At 45.2% G+C, this 16,482-nt stretch overlaps 1 protein-coding gene across 2 annotated transcripts in view; it reads left to right on the top strand.

The window, feature by feature from the left end:
- Positions 1-37: 37 nt before the first annotated feature.
- The window catches only part of CHUK (component of inhibitor of nuclear factor kappa B kinase complex), a 32,861-nt gene continuing 16,416 nt past the window's right edge, over positions 38-16,482 (top strand). For both annotated transcript variants that reach the window (XM_082308986.1, XM_082308985.1), the window contains exons 1-11: positions 38-216; positions 294-388; positions 1,877-1,991; positions 4,913-4,982; positions 8,514-8,602; positions 9,264-9,353; positions 9,977-10,101; positions 11,700-11,807; positions 13,386-13,521; positions 14,566-14,760; positions 15,153-15,255. In XM_082308986.1, coding sequence (XP_082165112.1) covers positions 58-216; positions 294-388; positions 1,877-1,991; positions 4,913-4,982; positions 8,514-8,602; positions 9,264-9,353; positions 9,977-10,101; positions 11,700-11,807; positions 13,386-13,521; positions 14,566-14,760; positions 15,153-15,255 — 1,285 coding nt within the window. In that variant the 5' untranslated portion in view covers positions 38-57. The remainder of the gene's footprint in view (positions 217-293; positions 389-1,876; positions 1,992-4,912; positions 4,983-8,513; positions 8,603-9,263; positions 9,354-9,976; positions 10,102-11,699; positions 11,808-13,385; positions 13,522-14,565; positions 14,761-15,152; positions 15,256-16,482) is intronic.

Raw genomic sequence — 16,482 nt, 5'->3', positions numbered from 1 at the left:
GCGCGATGACGCGGTAATAAAGGCGGAGAGCCGGTGGGGCCGAGTGGCTGCGGCGCGATGGATCGGGGAGGCCCCTCCGGGCCCGGCGGCGGCGCGGAGCGGGCCCCGGGCGGGGCAGCGCTGCGGGGGCAGCCGGCGGGCGGCTGCGGCCCCTGGGAGATGCGCGACCGCCTGGGCACCGGCGGCTTCGGTAACGTCTGCCTCTACCAGCACCAGGTGGGGCGGCGCGGAGCGGGGCCGGGCGGCGGCGGGGAGGGCCGGGCCGGGGCGGCTGACGGCGCTGTGTCCCGTAGGACTCGGGCGCCCGGGTGGCCATCAAGTCCTGCCGGCTGGAGCTCAGCGTCAAGAACAAGGACCGCTGGTGCCACGAGATCGACATCATGAAGAAGTGAGTGCGGACGGGACGGCGCGGCCCGGGCGGCCGAGGCCCGGCCGGGCTGAGGGACTGGGCCGTGGGGGCAGCCAGCCCCCAGCCCCTGTGAGGGTCTGCCTGTTGCCCAGCAGCTCTGCCCTGGTTTATCTGTCATCCCAAGATGTCCAAGCACTTCTGCTCTGGTGTAGTAGCTGATGCCTTGTCTTGGGACCTGGCAACATCCAAACCCTCTGCACTCCTGCACTGCCTGGGCTGTTTGTCCATCCCTTAGCAATACTGACATTCTTCCAAACTCGTGCCATGCTGTGTCTTGAGTTTTAATGTGGTGAAAGGAGAACACCCGCACGTTCCCATACCGTGTAGTGCATTCATCTTTGATTTAGCAACTGGGGAGCTAGGAATAGCTTTTTTTCTGTTACGCTCCCACAAGTACAGAATAATGTCTCCTAACGCTTTCTCATGAGAAACTCTGTGCTCCATGCTGCCCAACATCCCTCTCTCCAGCACGTCACTCTGAGGTACCTGTGAACCAGACCTGGCCAGGTTTGTCCTCATGGACGTGAGTGGTTGTTCTGGGTGTTGGGGTCTCCTACAGTTCTTTTGTCCTGAGAATTCCTGCTCCCTTTTGAGAGAGGTCCTGGAGCATGAAATGTTCCATCCCACTGCTTGGAGCAGGGGTGCTGCTCATTTTTGTTCTGAGTTGTCCTCACCAAAGCCTGCAGTGCCCCTGCTGTACAGAGCTTTACTGGGCTCCTGCTCTGCTGCCTTGTCACCCTCATCTGCTCACTGTATGCACTAACATTGGAGGAAACCACTTGCAAGCAACCTGAGTTTGTAAGTTAGGGCTTGGTGATCACTGTTCTTGTTAGTGTTTTTGCCATATTTGTTTTCTGAATACCAGTATTGAGCCGCACAGCTACAGCTGCTCTTGCAGTGGCTTCCAGAGGCTTTGGAAGGTGTACACAGAAGTAATTTGTCTTCACTTCCTTCTGGATGTGTCTTTTATTCCCAACGGTAACATATATTAGAGACAGTCAGGAAGCAGCTGTTTGAATTCAGTTGCAGAAAGGAATCCTTCCTTATGTGGATTTCACCTGCCTCGTTCTACTCCCTAGTGCAGTTATACAACTGTTAATGGATTCCTATGAAACCCTTGGGCCAGGGGGAAACTGTGCCCACATGCAGAAACAGAGACACATATGTAACGACTTTGCCAGGAATGTGCAGGAATCCAGAACTTAAGCCCAGATTCCCATCGTCAAAGTCCTGTACCTTGACTTTGAGACGTCGTTTCTGCTCATCACTGGTTTGTGTATTCCCAAGGTATGGATTTTATGCATTTGGATACTGGTAGTTACCAGTTGAAGGGTGTACTTCTCAGCAAGGATATATTTGAGGAACAGAAATAGTACCTGAAACATAAAACATGGTTGGTTGACGATCTGTTGTCTCATTCTTCCAAAAGAGGAGTCAGAGTTTTCATCCAGCTTTCCACGTGCTTAGGTTGAACCATCCCAATGTAGTAAGAGCCTGCGAAGTTCCTGAGGAGATGAACTTTCTGGTTAACGACGTTCCTCTTCTGGCAATGGAATATTGTTCAGGGGGTGACCTCCGGAAGGTAATGTCTGGTATGCTTTGCAATATGTAGCAAAATAAGTGGAGTTAACGCTGTTTCTGTGACTATGGTTGTCTGTGAAACCACGTATGTTCTGTGGCACTTTTCTTTTTAGGCACAGGTGTGGGGAAGTACATGCAAAGTGGAAAAAAAACACGCGTGGGAAATGAGGCTTCTGTTTTTGAAACCAGAGGACGGATAGCAATCCAAGGGCAGATACTCTTTTATCCTGAAGCAGCGCGTCCTTTTGTGGAACTGCTTTAGCATTAATATAACTTCCCATAGCCTAGATACTCGCACGCAGCGTGTTTGGCTTTGCTCCAATGTGTCTCTATCTGTTTGGAGTCTGATCTGGTTTTGATTCACGCGTATACAGTGTTGTATTCCTCTCAGCACAGGAAAGGATCCTTTTGGTACTGGATTGGGACCTCCAGGGCTTCAGAGACTTTCCTGTTTCCTGCTGAATGGGGAACTGCCCATCTGCGAAGCAGCAACACCCAAGAGTAAAGGAACCTTTCAGTAGTTCCCCAGGCAGCAGCTGCATGGCCCAATAGAGTTTATGCTCCCTTTCCATTACAGCTGGATTCAGGAAGCAGCCATTTGCATAGGGGTGAAGAAGCAAATCCCTATTGATTAACGTTTGCTTAGAAATCACCTCATCTAAGTGATCAGGAAGCTCATTTTTCTGTTGTTTTTGTTACTGGTGTTAAATAGCACTGGAGGAACGTGAGCAGATGTTGAATGCAATAACTGCATATCTGTGATAGCAGCTAGTGTATCAGTAACTTACTGAGCCTTATTTTATATTTTCAAGTTGTTTAAAACAGTAGGGACAATTTTTAGAGACAAGGTTGGCAATGAAAGGAAGTCCAAATAGTATTTGGATGTTGCAAAGACATGTCGCTGACCACATTTTTGGCGACGCTTTGGTGTTTTATTTTTGCGGTAAAAGTTCTGAGACTACTTGAAGGTAAATTGGAGACCCTGGCAAAGAAATTTGGGGTTGCGTTAGCTCTACTTGCAATGCAGTATTTGATCATTCAATTTCTAATGAATCCTTAGATATTGCATAGATGCTGGGACAATTTAGGAAGTAATGTGCTTCATTTCATTTGATCGTGTGTAATGCTTTGTTCCTTAAAGGAAAAAAAAGATGCATTTTTTTTTATTTCTGATCCTGCTCATCTTTAAATCTTTCTCTTGCACTCAGTTGGCATCATTTGTGTTTTGCACTGCTATTAATTTCTTATTGCACATCTGCAATCTTCCATAAAGCTTGGAAAAGCATCTACTGCTGTCTATGGGCCACACACATTTTTATGCTTGTGCTCTTTCAGGGTGGTGTTCTGGGCTCTGAGCTTGATTTCTGACTTCGCCCCTCTCCTCCTTTGTTGTTCAGCACATCTACCCAAAACTTAAGGAGTGAGATGTGGATGTTTGGCTTCTCCCCCATAGAGCTTTGACTCCTGGTTGTGCCTGAAGTGTGGGAGGCAGGCAAAAACATGAGGATACGTCATGGGAGGGGTGGCTGCAGTGCAGAGGTGTACCTCAGTCATCTAAAAGCCTTCAGTGTAGTGATCAAAAAATGAGATCACATGTTGATTGACTCAGGGCATATGTGGAAAATTGCTGAAGCTACTTATTGACAGATCATTAAGACAACATATAGGAGGAGGTTTCCTACAGTGCTTCTATCATACCTTTTGCTACAGGAGACAAATTCAGGGCAAGGAAGAACAGAGATGAAGAAGTGCTTTAGAGTGGAGGCAGGGTTGAGAGTTCAGGTCATGGTCCATGCCATGGACACTCCAGTGATCCACAGGCCAATGACCTACTTTTTAGCTCAGGATTAACTAGGTGGGCGGCCTAGAAGCCAGCATGCTGAGGTGTCGAGCAGCTTCTTCCTGTTGTGGGAATGCAGTCAGGAAGATCATGTCCCAGGCAGAGCTAGCCAGCGATTGAGAGCTCTGAGCTGAAGAAGGTGACTTATGTGGAGTGGGGCAGCCTCTGGCAATATCAGAGAACATGCCGTTTGCTGGTTTTAAGGTGCCTGACCGTGAGGTGGGTGGCTGGTACTGTGCCTCGCACCCTGCAGGGCTCAGGCAGCGTTACGGGAGTGGGGACTGATTACGGGTGACTGCAGAGGTGGCTGCACAGTGTTTGGCAGCCTCTTGCAGCGGGGGCTGATACCTGGGTGGCTTTTCCATAGCACGGGGTATCAGTTGCGTACAGTACACTGAGAAAAACAGGCTCTATTAGAGTCCATGGCCAGCTTGTTCAGATTAAAGCAGCAATTGCTTTAGGCTAGCTGGAATGTTTGGGAGCTGTAAATGACTGCAGTGATCTTCTCTTCTGTGGCCTACACTGAATTTAGGAGTTAACATGTTGGTTTCCCTTCTCATCCTTTTATCAGTGACCTGTGGTTGAATTGCCGAGGGCTTAGATTTGTATCCATTACTTTTGCTTTTTGTCACTCAGTTTATTTTCCTCACTGGAAAGTTGTTCTTCCAAGCAACAGTCCTGCTTCAGGTATTTGGGGTGTTCCCAAATCGCATCAGGCCAAACTTCAGCAGATGAGGAACGAGCAGATTCCAGGAGCCTCAGGATCCCCATTGCCTGCAGCCATATGGCCCTGCCTGCATCTCTTGCCCGTTCACTTTCTGATGGCTTTCATGCTTTTGTGGTATTCCAGGAGTCCAAATCTTCTTTTCAATGCCATCTCTGTGCAAGGAATTTTCATTTTGTCTGTGTTGTTTTCTTCCCCCCCCCCCATGCTTTTATTTCACAAAGCCAACTGCCTCATTCAACTCGAGTTGTATTTGAGCTGTACTGTTTTCTGTGTTGTGTCAGCAGGGGATGGAAGATGTTGTTCTTGTCTGTTAACTGTTGCACTGTGGGTCTAAACATCTTTTTCTTTACTGTAGTTGCTAAACAAACCAGAAAACTGCTGCGGACTTAAGGAAAGTCAAATACTTTCTCTGCTTAGCGACATTGGTAAGTAGCCTAATGCCTTTCTTGTGATTTGGTTTTTGGGGATTATTTTATTATGTGTAATGGCACTTTGCTTTTTCAGCTGACCCTGAAACGGGGACTAATGAGAACAGGGTGTTAAAACAAATCAAGTTTCTATTGCAGAGGAAGGACTTGGTGTCCCTGCTGATCACGGAGACGAGAAGCTTGCACTAATGACATGTCCGTGGAATGGAACTGGAAAAGCTGTGTAGTGGTCAGCTGTAGGTAGTATGACCTTAACGTTTTGTTTTGTTAAGGTCACGGTTTTCCGTTCAAACCCTGTTTCTGTTCATGGCTCTGGAGATGCCAAACTGCATGTCATTTGAAGGAATGTAACTTTTACAAGCCAAAAAGCAAAAGCAACATGAAAAGTGCCCAAGTTGCCCTGTGGCTGCTCTTGTAGGGTTTGCTTAGTAGGAGGGAAATTTCACTTGTTCAGGGTGACAGTACAGAGAAGGTGATGAACTGGAGTGGAGCTGAGAGCAAGGTAGGTAAGAGCATAGCAGAAGATGAAGCCAGCCATGCTGTGGCTAGTCCAGCAATCTTCTGGCTAATGATTTGCTCTCAACTGAGGGTTAATAAGGTAAGCGATCCCAAAATAAGTGCAGCTAAATGTTGAGAAGCTTCTCATTTTGGAAGAGCAATTCTCTTGGTCTGTGTTAGAGTTGTGGCTAGCACAGTGGTGGAGACCATTGTCTCCTTTACTGTGGGGAGGCCGCATCTGGCCCCAAGTTCCAGAGGGATGTGGAGATCCTGGCAAGACCCTGCAAAGGCTGCCCAGGGCCTGGAGCACCCAACCCACCAGGAGATGGGCTTGTTGGGTCTGACCGCAGGGAGACTGAGGAGGGTCTGAGAGCAGCCTGTGACTACAGAAAGGGCAGATGCAAAGATGATGGATGGGACCAAACTGTACTTGGTGAGCAGTGTAACAAGGGTCACCAGCCCTACGTTGCAGTGTGGGAGGTTGAAGTGCGAGGTTGGAGAAGAAACCTTCTTTCCCACCAACGCTGCTGTGCATGGCCCTTGGGAGGGTCCCAAGGCAGCCTACAGGGAGACAGAGTGATGATAGGATGTGAATTAGCCAGACATCAACTTGATCTGTGTTACAGAAGGTGTCTGATATCATGTGGATTTCAGATTCTGCAGTTTGGAGAGGGAGCAGGCAGCAAAACCATACAGGATGGGAGTAGCCCAAGGTGACAGCACTGCTCATAACACATATCTTTGCATGCCTGCTTTAAAACCATTTCCTAAGGCCGTAGTAATCCATGGAAATCATTCTGTGATACTTGATGGTTTCCAGAAGTGTTTCATCAAATATCTCATTTTTCAAACTGTTGAGCTTTAGCTTGCTTGATGCCACATTCTTGACCACCGAGAGTACTGTAAGAATATAAAAGATGTGAGGCTTCAGACTGGCCTTCCTGTCCATAGGAAGTGCCTGGTGTCTTGGACACACAAGTCATCTGATTGAGGGTTGCTACAGATGGTTTCTCTAGCAAGTAGGCTTTCCAGGATTGCTCCTCAGTAGAGCTCCTTGGTTTTTTAGTTCTCTTACAGATAACCCATCTCTACTTGTAGGAATGGAGCTGGTTTTGGCATGAGAAAGCATTTTGGACATACTGGCCTGGGCTTCTGTCCTTTCAGTGCTCAGAGGACTTGCAGTTGAGTTCCTGAAATCAAGTGCAACTCTGCATTCCTTCATCCTTGTTCCCCTTCCACCTGCAGAACGGGGTCTGTTTTCTTCATAATAAGTTGAATGTCTTTGGCATGTCTTTGACAAAGATTTGAAAAAGCAGTAGAGAAGAAATGCAGCTTAGAAACTGTTAAATGTATAAATGAGTAGTAAATCAGTGAAAGTTGGGGACTCTGTACCCGACGGGAGAAGGTGTTCAAACTATGGACAAGGCATGCTGGTTGAATATTTCTCTTAAAATAATCCCGTAAAGAATTTACAGTCACGGCTGGTTAGAAGCAGGCTTTGCACGATGTGCAGTTGGAATATCTTTTGCATAGGAAAATTTAAAATACCTCATGATGGAGATCAGAAAATACAATATCTACCTTGGGCCTTTCATGGGACCTTTTCTTTTATTTCCACTTGCTCATCTCCAAGACTAAAAAATCATGACCTGAACAAAAAAAAAAAAAAAAAAAAAAAAAAACCAAAACACAACTCAAAATTTGAAAATTGTCCTTTGCTGTTTTGTCTGTGTCTGTGTCCTGTGGCAGAGGCTTGATACATCTCTTATTTATTGGCCAGTGTTGCTATTTGGGTGGACCAGTAGTAAATTTTCCCCTTTCCACAGGTAGGATTTCTCTTGTTTCTTTTTTGTTAGTGCCTCCACAGTCCCCTCAAGGCAGTTCAAGTGTGGACTGTTGCCACAAGGCAAAGTCCTGCTCTTTGCCTTTTCCTGGGCACATGCTCCCATTCCCTCTCCTACTGCAGCCACTCCCGTACCTAGGTGAGGAGCAGGTTCTGGAAGCCAGCATGGCTAAAACCTGATTTATTTTTTTTTTAATGGTTTCCAACTGTATTGGTCCCAGGATCAAGCTGATCACATAGTGCCATAAATGCTTTTGCTGCCGTGGAAATTGCATCTGGGAGAGGAGAGTTTGGGAACCCGTGTTCCTTCTGGGGACAGACCCCATGCAGATTGGCTTAAAGCAATAATGGAATTTCGTTTTTAGTGGTGAGAGTGATAGAAGTGGTGCTACTTTTGAGCACACCAGTCCCCCACCAGCAGAGGGGAAGCATTGAGCCCCTAAGTTCAGTGTTGCTAATACTGACTGGGGCATTGCTGGTGGCACCTCAGTCAGCTGCTGCACGCAGCGTTAACCAGAGGCTGCTCAAGAATCAGTTTTTAGCTTCAGCCATGCTTCTGCTTCATCGCAGCTGGACGGTCTCTTCCCTGATGGGATGGTTTGCATTGTGGTGCTTTGGCAATGGTGGAAGTGTACTAGAAGCTCTATAAGCCACAATTTGGCAGTAGTTTTAGGTCAAAGGGAAACTCAGGTTGTTTCATTTGCTTAATTCATTTCAGTGCTTTCTTTCATCAGCATCTTGCATATTGTGCTCACATATATAAATAGGTCTTTTTGTTATCTTCTGTTGATTTACCAAGATCTTAGGCTAGAGGACATGCAGAGCTGTTTCAAGCTGCCTGCACATTTTGAGGCCTGTTTTGCTTGTCTGAGTGCTGTGGTTCATTTTGTAACTACAGTTTGAGAGGAGTTCAGCTGCCTTCTCTCTTGCTTGTAAGGCAAGAGATGTGACCTGCGGTTATGCCATGAGGTCTGAACTCCGTAGCAACCTCCATTTCTGCAGAGCAGAGGAACAGAGCTAGTTCAGCCCTAGCATAAATCTGAAGAATCTTTTAAGTCAATAGTTCTTAATGGTGCTTTAAAATGAAAATTTATTGATGTCAACCCCAAAGTCAAGGATATTAGATTTTTGTTAGATGTATCTTTAATCAATGTGCATTTATTTTCTATTAAACACATGTCTTTCAGGGTCTGGTATCCAGTATTTGCATGAAAACAGAATTATACACAGAGATTTAAAGCCAGAAAATATTGTTCTTCAGGATGAAGGTGGGAAGGTAAGTCAGGTGACCTCTGTCTGTCATGTTCCCACTGTCATTTCTGGAAGTTGTCAACAGCTTTGTCTTGCCTGAGAGAAATAAAAGAGAACAAGTAATTTGTGGCATTTGAACTGGGCTGAAAACTGCACTGTGAATTTACTAAAAGTTTATGTCGTCTTGAAGCCACAAATCCTATTGTGCTTATTCTTAAATCCTTGTCATTAAAAATGAACAACTTTTGCTTCCATTCAAGAACCCTGCTTGCAACAGAATATGAACGATATGAGATTGTAGTGTATCCCTGTGTTTGTGGCTTTGAGGGCTGCAGGTAAAATCAAGCTAGTTCAGAGAGTCAGCCTAATGGATCTTCAAACAAATAACTTTAAATTCTCAGATAAAAACCTAGATACTCTGGCCAAGCTGTAACTGGCAAGTTGCTTTAAATAAAGTTGAGTCTAAGCTGAGATAGGTGGACAATGCCAGCTTATGTGGTGAAACAGCAGGCCTTAGCACTGTGTCACATGTCGAAGCTTTGCCATGGACTTTCTTCAGAATTTCCATTCTGGCTTTCCTCTTCTTGAGCGTATGCTGTGGATATCACTGCACAGATTTTGGGTTGTGTGGTGGTTTTTTTTTCTCTGAATTTGCTCTATTTATGAACTATTTAAACTGTCTACAGATTGTTCACAAAATAATAGACCTGGGATACGCAAAGGATCTGGATCAAGGAAGCTTATGCACCTCATTTGTTGGAACATTACAATATTTGGTAAGATTTTTTTTTCATCTATACAAGTGATGTGGTATTGCCACATTTTATGGAATCACAGAAGTGTGTGTCAGAAGTTAACCTAGAGGTCCCTTGTCCAGCCTCCTGCTCGCAGCAGGCTTGTCACCAGCACTAGGTCAGGGCAGCTGTGGCTTGGCTCAGCCAAGCCCTGAAACCTCGGAAAATGGAGATCCCGCACTTTCCCGGGGACCTTTCCCAGGGGTGTTCCCTCTCCAGGGGAGGAAGTGTTTCCTCATATCCAACCTGGACCCCCAGATGGTGATCTGGGGCCATTGCCTGTCATTGTTGCTTCCGAGATGAGTTTGGCCCTGTCTATCCCCTTCCATCCCTTCCCATGCCACAGTCAGGGCCTGGTCTCAGCCTGCTCCCCCCTCCAGCCTCCCCACAGCCAGACCCAACAAGCCCAGCTCCCTCCTGTCTCCTTATGGGTGGGTGCTCCAGGCCCCAACCCACCGGGCAGCCTAAGCGGGGCTGCATCAGGGTCCCTGTGCCACTCTGGAGCTGGGGGACGCGCCTAGGCGCAGCTTTGTCTCTGCAGAAATGCAAGAAAATAGATGACCTGAAATACCACTTTCAAAGTGTCTTTTTATGATCCATTTTAGGCTCCAGAACTCTTTGAGAATAAATCCTACTCAGTTACTGTTGATTACTGGAGCTTTGGAACAATGGTGTTTGAATGCATTGCAGGATTCAGACCTTTCTTACATAATCTACAGCCGTTCACCTGGTAAGACACTTATTCTGCAAGTGGTGATGCCAGGCAATAGGGATGACAGCTACTGCGTGTGTTGAAGTGACAGCGTGAACCATGATGATAAATGTATTTGTTTGGTAGGTGCTGACACTGGTGGTCTGCTAAGCTTTGCAGAAGTCATTGATACTTTAGTAGTAGCAATGACAGTTCAACTGGCTATTTATACATATTGTAGTATGTGCTTATGACATTGTGTGGTAGCCTCTGGTCATAATAATTCCTTCACAAGTGGATATTGAATCAAAAACCATAATTATAAACCAGCCTGCGTATCGGTGTCAGAAAAATGTAAGGGGAAGGAGTGATACGGTCCTTTGTTCACCTAGGCTGTGAGGTTACTTCTTTTTAGCAATAAATAACACAGCAAGACAGAGCATGTTTTGTATAGTAAGCACATAGTTCTGTGTTTGTAAGTAACTTTACAAAAGTGGTGACTGAAAGACTTGAACGTGGCTATGGGGGTTTCTGCTTACTCTTTGAGAGCTAGAAGAAGGGGCAGAAATATATATTTTTACATTTCCACTTCCTACCTTGCAATACCAGGAGTGTATGTAAGCTTGATTTTTAAAAGGGTGATTCTGCAACATAGCAAATACAAAACTTGCTTTTCTGTTAGCATTGAAATAATAACAGGAGAAAGGTAAATTTGATTTTTTATGCAAGTGTTAGCTTAAAAAATTATTATGTGTTAACAAAAAATCATTTTAACCAATATGTTGCAATAGTTTCCCTTTTAACTGCTAATTCTTGGGATTTTACTATTTTAATAGTGCAATATTTGTTGCATTTTTTCCAACATGGAGAACTTGATTTCCTAATGTAATTAGTAGAAAACTAATGAATGAATGAATGAGATTAGAAACAGCTCTTCCTTATCCATAAAAGAAGGAAGAGAACAGCAGAGGCCACACACGTGTAGCTTCAGTTCCAGTTGGGGCTGACTGGGAAAGAGAGCAGGCTGGCAGCCTCCAGGAGCAAGAAGTGTTCAGCTGCCTCATAGGTGACTGATGACTGTTGACTTGCCCTGGGAAATCCTGCTGCTCTGGGAGCAGCTGAGCTCTAGGCAAGGTTCACACCAGTGCTGAAGTGAGCCAAGGTGAGGAAACTGAGGCAGCGTTGCTGTTGATGCTTTCCCTGGTACTGGAGCCAAAAGCATGCTGCATTTCTAACACTTATTAGATGCTTCACCCGGGTCAAGGTAGGGGCAGTGGTTTTGCCAGATGACTCTTGCAAATCTTGTCTATCTCATTAATGTATGGAGGCTGATTTTGTTGTACAGGCTTGCTCTGTGGTCAGTGAATTGTTACCTGTTGATCCTCCTGTTTGATGCTGTCCAGACCTCCTTGCAAGCAGGTGCAAAAATGTTTCCAGAGACAGAGTTAATTGCAAGGACTCCCTCTTCCACTTGGAGATGTTCTGGGTGGATTGTTTGAAGATGTCATCTTTGTCCTGAAAGAAGAGTTTGTTTTCTAAAACTACTAGACTGTGGCATTTTTTGCTGCTGCCACATTCAGTTGACCCTTTACAGAAGTAACATTGTCAGCATATCCACAAAGGATTTTATTTTCTAGGCATGAAAAAATCAAGAAGAAGGATCCAAAGCACATCTTTGCTTCTGAAGAGATGAATGGGGAGGTTCGCTTTAGTACCCATTTGCCACAGCCTCACAGCCTCTGTGGGTAAGTGTGTCCTTGTGGCTACGTGTGATAATTTTTGGCCTGTCTTTTAAACTGAGGGCTTCTTCCTTCCCAAGCACTGAGGGGTCCTCCTCCTTTCTCCTAAGGAGTGTTTCAAGCTCCTGACAAGCTACCATTTCCTGTTAAGGAATAGCCTGTAGCCACATGGCTCTTTTTTGATACTTTGAGCTCTTCAGTGGCACTTCACAGTGCAGTTTGTGGGATGACGGCAGTCCACCTTGCAGTGTCAACTCTGTGACCGCTTTTCACTCATTACCACAAGGCCACTGAGTAATATCTACCTGATAACTTGATGGTATTGAATCTCAAAAACCAAGTACTTGAGTTAGCTGCTCTATGAAAGCAGAAGCTTCTACTACTTGTGTTGGGGAAACTGCAGCAGGTCCAGCAGAGGCCACAAAGATGGTCAGAGCCTGTTGAATAGAGCATACAGGGAGAGACCCGTGAAGCTGGGCTTCTTCAGTCTGACGAAGAGAAGGGGTAAAGCGGGATCTAATTTTGTCTTCTACTATCTAGTTGGGCGTTACAGAAGCAACGGATCTAGGCTCTTCTCAGAAAGGCAAAGCAAAAGGACCAAAGGCAACAGCACAAGTTACAACAAGGGAAGTGAAATTTGGGCACAGGAAAAAGGCTTCCTTGTGCTAGTGATGCGTCCCTGGCACAGGGCCCTGAGCAGCAGGGGATCTCCATCTGTGGGGACTGCCCAGACTCGCTTGGACACAGTCTTGAGCAGCCTGCTGTAGCTGCGACATTGGCCCTGCTGTGGGATAGGACTCAGACCGAAGACCTCCAGGAGGGCCTTCAGCCTGAAGTAATGGGTCTGTACCAAGTCAGAAGTCAGACTCTGATCATTTGTGACTTACTTAGCACTGGTGTCTTTTAGATGTGCCCAGCAGTGCAGCGCAACTCGTTGGTGCTGGCAGATTTCTAAGAAAAGTACTGGAGTTGAGAATGAAATAAGTGGCTTTGTGCCAGTGCTTTGAGCTTTTTGCACTGTGTACTGACTTTAAAGGTGTTCTTGACAATAAACTTACAAAAAGCATTTTTCTGTGGATAAACATGGAAGAGAACCTTCTAGGCAGCTCGGCCGCACAGGGATGGTTAATCTGCAGACCAGGCTTTGAAAACTATTCGATTTTAGGTGTGTCACAGATGGGTTTTTGAGGAAAACAAAAAACAGTTCTCCTGCTTATCCATTTTGACACACCTTACTGATGTGTCCAGATACTTTTGACTCAGTGAATAGGAGTCAGGAAGAGGGAGAAGTATAATGCAAGGTATACTGGATGGGCGTGTGCTCCTGCTGAGGTCAGTGAAGACTGTTGTTACAGTGGGGATGCTCACTCTGTATGTGCTTTCCTCCCCTTCAGGCTTTCCCTGCTGTCAGGATGAGTGACTGCAGTGAAATCACTGTTCTTCATGCATGTTCAGTGGGTGTTGCGCACATATGGTCTCTAACCAGAGTTGTGACCTTATTGCTGTTGTGAGACCCTAGTGTCCTAAGTGGACTGAGTGTTGTAGAATATGTGCCTTCTCTTTTTTACGGCCCTTCTGTTTTAGTTTAATTGTAGAACCGATGGAAAATTGGTTGCAACTGATGCTGAATTGGGATCCACAACAGAGGGGTGGAGGTTTTGATCCTGAGACCGGCCATCCAAAGTGTTTCCTAATAATGGATCACATACTGAATTTGAAGGTGAGTGAGGGCTGCTACTGGGTTTAAAGGCCTACTGAAAGCATGTCAGAGGACAAAAAGTGTGTTCAGTGGAGCAAAGCTGTAATTCTGGCATCATCCAGCTGCAGGATCATGAGGAATGTTTTTGTTGGTATTAGGAAGTGAGTGGATAGTACTCACTATCCACAGTACAGCCTGTCCAGTACATACCTGAAGGCAAAATGTCAACAGCAATATTAATCTCTAGCTTTGCACTTGGAGTAGATGAATGACCCTGTATTACTGTCTGTCATCTCAGAAAGGATTCACCAAGATCAAATAATGGTTTAATATTTGCTAATAGCAGTTTTCTTGAACTCCACTGCTGATGCTGTGACCTCCAAGTCCATGTACTATAGTAGTACCTGTAGTAGAACAGAGATTACATTCACCTGACTCTTCCCCTTCAAGTAATTATTGGAGCTTTGCTGGAGTAAGACTAGCTGAGGCAAGCATGTGTAGAAGCCAGAGGATAATTTTGTCTGACCTGGAAGAATTCTAAAGGAATTAAAGCCCAAAACACAAAATATTGTGCCCATAATTGGGACTTGTCAAAATCTGTATATCATGGTGTGGTTTGGGTCCTACAGTCTCTGCCCAGATATAGTAAAACTATAGAGAGGGCCATGAGCAAGCACTGGTATGTAACAGCTTTTTTGTATGGAGGGATTAAAGGAAATGGGACTCCCTTGGGAGCAGTACTGGCCAGCATCAGAGGCAACGTCTCAAGATGGCCTTTATGCTAGTTTGTCACCATTCTTTTGATGCAATTAAGCTACAGCATGGCTTGTGAAGGCTATTAGTCGGTTTGATTGTAATTTTTCTCTGACATGAAGTTACAAGTTACAGGCCCAGACTTTGAGCTTTATTATGTGGGGCTTTACTGCTGAACTTGATTTTTGTGGTTATTAAAACTCAAATGATGCTCTCAGTCTAACGTATTCATTGCTACATATTCCCTCCCAGGCTTTTGTGTCCTTTGTCTTTGATAGCCAGTGACTTGTAATCAACTTGTACTCTTTACAGATAGTACACATCTTAAATATGACCTCTGCCAAGATTGTTTCATTTCTTTTGCATCCCGAGGAAAGCCTTCATTCCCTTCAGATTCGGATTGAGTTTGAAACTGGAATAAGTACTGGAAATCAGGAACTGCTGTTGGAAACGGGGATTTGCTTGGACCCTCGGAAACCTGCTTCCCAGTGTGTTATTGATGGCGTAGTAAGAATGATTCTGTTCCTTTAATGTCTTTCACATTCTCAGGGAATTTAAAATCTTAGGGAAGATAAATTGCCTTAATCTTCTCCCACTGGAGACAGTTAGCTCTGTAAGTGTAGCATTGCTCTTAAGGTGCAGCATTATTTCCTTTATCGGCTAATGTAAGCAGATTCCTATAGTTACGCTCTTGTCTAAATATTTAAATAAAGTAACTTGCTAGCAAAGGCTCTTGTGTTTCTGTGGGACCTATCAAAATCAGGTTTTTTTTTAAGGCACTTGATAAGAAGAGTGTCTGCCCACAATAATGAGTTCTTGAAGTAACCAGGACTCTCTGGGTTAGTAGGAGCTATGTTTGGGATTTATCTTGTTTATGTTCTCTTATCTTTTCTCACCAGAGAGGCTGGGATAGCTACATGGTGTATTTGTTTGATAAAAGCAAAACTGTTTATGATGGACCCTTTGCTTCTCGAAGTCTGTCTGACTGTGTAAATTACATTGGTAAGTATGCTGGAGGACAGCTGGGAACTGAAAGCACTGCTTCTCATGTAATATGAAAGTAGATTTGCCTTACAGATCTCTCTGTGTTATCTTGAAGGGCACTCTCTAATTCAAAGAGGACCATTTAAGAACCTGAAGCAGCCTAGCAAAGTTTCATTTACAATGTCCTATCTCCACATTTTGTAAATGTAACAGTTCAGAGAATTTATTGCCCACCTTTTGTGAACTCTCCTGTAGAGCAACTTAAGAATTCATTTAAGGTTTTTGCCCTTGTATTAAATTCTGTGTACTGAACAGCATCTATCCCACCTAAAAACATAAAAACCTAAGCATTGCCCCACTTAAACAGAACCACGATGTGAATGAAGGCTTGGGAGGTAATATGTGCAACCTAATCTTGTAGCCTAGAGACGGGAACTTTTGGTTATGTCTGCACACTACATCCTGGGAAGAAGATTCTGACTTGGGGACTGTGGTTTCATTTGCACAGTCCTCTGCTCTGCTAAAGGGTCTTGTCCCTTCATACCCACGGAGTGTTGCAGTGACATCATGCTGGGAGATGTTTGCAGAACTTGTGCGATAGCCCACATAGACGACCTTTGGTGGTACCAAGGGTCAGGCACTTTCTTATCTTAGGGTTTAGCATCTGTAGAAGTTGTGCACATACCCCTTCTTCTCCTCCTCTCTTCCTCCTTGTGCACAGGTACAAACAGGCTTCAACTCCTTGCAGTCCTGTCTCCTGAGACTGGGTGTTTTGGATGCTCGTCAACAGTTGCCCTCCTGCAGCTCTCCTAGATTTATGCTTCTGAACCTGATATCAGCATCCTGAGGATACAGATTAACTTTTTGCCCTGTACTGTCTGCGATAGTTGCGTTTCAGCTGTGATCCATCTCTCATGTCTCACCTAAGTGAAAGAACGGGTCCCTCATTCTATGCTACTGATTATTCAGGCCCTGTATGAGGAAATCCACCTTGATCTGATCACAGAGCCAAGCCAGTGTGTTTGGCCATGTTCCACCAGTTGCAGAACTGCTCTCATTCCCCTGTGGAGGTTATGAGTTAGGGCTGGTCTTCAGAGACACTTGGCAGAGGTTCAAAACCTGCACTCTTGTACTGTCTTCCCAACAGTTTTCAGCTTTATCATTATCTAGTGATAATGTGCCTATGGCACTGATACTACGTCTGGTCTCACTGAGCAGAGCCAAGTGTCTGAGAAAGTCCAGGCC

This window comes from Platalea leucorodia (genome assembly GCF_965183815.1).
Source record: "Platalea leucorodia genome assembly, chromosome: 4".
NCBI classification, from domain to species: Eukaryota; Metazoa; Chordata; class Aves; order Pelecaniformes; family Threskiornithidae; genus Platalea; species Platalea leucorodia.
This window is presented reverse-complemented; position numbering and strand designations above follow the sequence as displayed.